Here is a 3810-nt window from a genome sequence, read left to right on the forward strand (position 1 = left end):
ATCTTAATGGCATTGACATGTTCGATGTGATGATAAGTTTCCCCTCCTAGCCTTCTTCTGTTCCCAATAACTGGGATGGTTTGATTGGTGTAAATGGGGTTACTCCTGTCACCATGAATGATCACCTCCTAATGGTTCCATTTTAACTTCACGGCCTGGTGTAGTGTGGAAGCCACAGCCCCAGTGGCATGTATCCAAGGTCAGCCCAACAGAAGATTGTATGAAGCTGATATTTCAAGCACTTGGAATTCAATGTCGAACTAAGTTGGCCCCATCTGCAAACAAAGATTAATCTCCCCAATCGTGGCCCTTTGAGACCCATCAAAGGCTTTCACATTCATGATTCCTGCCTGTATTTCATGGAAACCTTTGCCCAATCTTTTTAGAGTATCTAATGGCAAATATTGAGGCTTTAACCTCCATCGATCAGGACTCTGGCAATGAATTTGTCTTCAAATTGTACTGTGATATGCAATGCTCGGTTATGATTCAACCATTCAGGCGGTACTTCATCCTTGTGAAAGGTTATCTTATGACTTTCCAGTACCTGCCCTACCATGTTGGCCATCTCTCTGCAGGTGATATTGTTGGGTACGTAAGCTTCGTTTAACACCTTCATCAAAGCATTCTTGTCCACCTCTGAATTTTGTAACAGTGATAGGATGGATATATGAGTGGGGGTTTGTTCAAATGGTCAAGGACGAAGTATTCCCTCGCATGTACTTTCCTCCAAAAATCATCTGGCCCTATTTCAATGACAGGCTGCTTGGTAGTGGCCTCCTTACTTGATCCTCCCAAGTGTTCAGGTGTATAGACCCTTCCGGTCCTGGTCATTCCTTGTGTAGCATCAGATTCTTCCATCTTTGCCTTTCCCTTTCGCCTAGCTTCGGCAACGTAATCCCAGGGTATTACTTTTGAATTGAAAGGAGGTGTGGTTGATACTGTCACTGTGAAAGGTGTGGCCACTTCTACTTCAAATGAAATAGGTGTGGCTGCAGGTGGATCTACCTCTACCTCAAATGGAATAGATGTGGCTACCTAAATCTCAACCTCGACTGGCGACTATGTCTGTATTACAATAGGAGTGAGTGTGACTGCAGTTTTAAAGTCATTGCCTTATCGAATAATCCCGATTGACCCCTCAGGATCCCATTCTTCATCTATCTCTATCACATGTATTCCACCACCCCTATGATCTGGGAGAGGATTGTTGCGGACGTTGGGTGCAGCTTCGTTTGCCTATATGGCTTTGTTGTCAATCAGTGTCTGGATTTTGTTTTTCAATGTTTGGCAGTCATCGATGGTGTGCCCCTTCATACCGGAGTGATATGCATAGGTTTTGTTTGGGTAGACCCATTGAGATGGGTTCTCCACTGCTACAACAAGAATAGGAGTGACGTAACCAGCAGCCTTCAACCTTTTATATAGCTAGTCGATGGGTTCAGCAATAGCGGTGTATTGTCTGGATGGTTTGTGATCAAAGTTAGGTCGACATCTTGGGTAGTTTTGACGAGTCGGAGGTGACTGAAAATGAGATGGTAGGGAATTATAAGTGTGATAGGTAGTGGCTGGTTGGGAATATCTAGGAGATGAGGGTTGATATATGGGTGGAGGTGTTTGGTATGTGGTTGGAGGTGTTTGGTATGTGAGTGGAGGAGTTTGGTATGTGAGCGGAGATTTTAGGCCTTGAGCCACCATTACTGCCCCCACGTCTCTCTTCTTTGATATGCCGCCTGATTGCACTGCTTTGTTCGTGGCCTATAATGCCTCGAAATTTGTCACCCTTTTGCTTTTGATACCTTCTTCAATCCTTTCCCTGAGTTTGATAATATCAGAGAATTGTTTATTCTCAATGACCATTAGCATACTCACGGAAGGTCTCAGTTGGCTTCTTCTATAAATTGTGGATGTAAAAGACATCCGGTGCGTTCTCCATGTTGAACCTGAACCGATTTATAAATTCTGATACCATATTCACCCAATTTGCCCACTTCTTAGGGTTCTAACTTATGTACCAGGACAGGGCATCTCCAGTAAGACTTCTCATGAAGAGCTTTATTCGGATCCTTTCATCTTTTCTGACCCCCACGAGCTTGTCGCAGTAATTTCTCAAATGAACCTTGGGATCACCTATTCCGTCAAACATCTCGAACTTAGGAGGTTTGTAACCCTCCTGTAGTTCTACATCCGGTTGTATGCATAAGTCTTCATAGTTCAAACCCTCTATCCCTTTGCCTCCTTTGACACGCTTAACTCGACTTGTCAATTTCTTGAGTTCCTCGGCCATGTTCTTGATGAACAGCTCCTTCTCAGCAGATTTTGGTGTATATGAGATTGGTTGAGTAGAGTGAGATACGTTTTCCACATATATAGGGTTGTTTTGGTGAGTGACAGGAACCTGAGTGTAGTGGTGATCGTTGGTTGAGTTTTGAGGATCGGGAATGGGTTGTGGTGTGTTCTGAGGAGTGTGATATGTAGAGGTTGGTGGATATTGGATTGTTTGATGATGGTGTTGTGGTGGAGTTGGTATCAGTAAAGGATTGAGATTTTGAGGTGGAGTTGCATATTGATGCAGTGCGGGAGGGTTTAGTGGATGATGGTTTGGTGTGTTTTAGGGAGGTGCTGGGTTTTTGGTATTTTGTTAGTTGACATCAGGGACTTTCAGGGTGAGGGATAGGTTTGCTAAGTTGCGGACCTGCTCAAGTTCTCCCTGTAACTCCAGTATCTTTTGTTCCAACCGTAAAACTAAATCATTTGGTGCCGCAAGTTTCTGCATTCTCTGCATTTTCCTTTCGAATACCACTTAAGTCGTCCATTTTATATTTCCCTCTGTTCTTTGTATTATTTGAAGGAGAAGGAGGAGGAGGTGGAGGGCCTCTAGATCTGGTGTGATATGTTGATGATGCCACTATGTGTGAACCAACCTTAGGGAATGGGAATAAAAAGAAAAACAAAAGGTAAACAAGTCAGTAAGGATTCTGAAATGTTTGTACTATTTAAACACATATTGCGGGAATGTAAATTCATGTCCTAATTTGGGAGACTTGTTGTGCCCGAGGTAGGCCTAGCGGCAAATATATTTGGAGAAATTTCGTGCCAATAATTGCCTCATTTCATTAATGTTAAAAACAGACGACCCAAACGACACTAAATAAGATAATATTACTGATGGCACTTGGCCTTATTACATTTAAAAGACAATCAAGTAAACCTAATCTTCTTGGTCCTAGAAGGACCCTCTCCAGACTGGATGCTATTGTCGATCAGTTCTCCCAGCTCGCGCAGGTTCAGCAGTAAGAATGTCCATGCCAAATGTCCTCCTTCGTTTCCCTTGACGTTCTGGCAGTCGGTGACTCTCTTTCTCATTTCCCCTCCAATTCCATCAAACTGTACTCCAGATATTCCAGCCTTTCATTGGATTTAATAGCTCTCTCTTTCCACTCATTGATAATTTCCATGTCGGCTTTATGCTGCTCCATATGCTCAGCTCTGGACTCACAAATTCTTTTGCGCAGCTTGTTATACTTCACCTGTGCTTCGGCAACCTCATCTATGACCTTGTTCCCTGGACCAACCCTTGGCTCGAAGATTCCTGCTATGTTATTATCCAACCATGAGGGGTAGAAGTATGAGTGACCCACATGATATCGATCTGGCTCGATAGTATCCTTTTCCAAAATAATATTCAAAGTCCACATATGTTGTGCTTCATTCTTATATGGGATGGCGTCACCCTGAAAATCAGCTATAAAGTGACTCATCTTAGCGACTCGTGGTATGACATTTCTCTTGCATGCCTATCTCATAACC

The 3810-nt window shown here is 43.2% G+C and overlaps 1 protein-coding gene across 1 annotated transcript; it reads right to left on the reverse strand.

Moving 5' to 3' along the window:
• Positions 1 to 260: 260 nt before the first annotated feature.
• On the reverse strand, positions 261 to 2287 carry LOC138877577 (uncharacterized). Its single transcript, XM_070157198.1, has 5 exons — positions 2016 to 2287; positions 1800 to 1816; positions 724 to 1010; positions 548 to 613; positions 261 to 434 (listed from the first exon to the last, which is right to left on the reverse strand). Exons 1-5 carry the CDS (start codon positions 2285 to 2287, stop codon positions 261 to 263), a joined length of 816 nt encoding a protein of 271 aa, XP_070013299.1.
• Positions 2288 to 3810: the final 1523 nt, after the last annotated feature.

This window comes from Nicotiana sylvestris, chromosome 9, assembly GCF_000393655.2.
Source record: "Nicotiana sylvestris chromosome 9, ASM39365v2, whole genome shotgun sequence".
Classification (NCBI taxonomy): domain Eukaryota; kingdom Viridiplantae; phylum Streptophyta; class Magnoliopsida; order Solanales; family Solanaceae; genus Nicotiana; species Nicotiana sylvestris.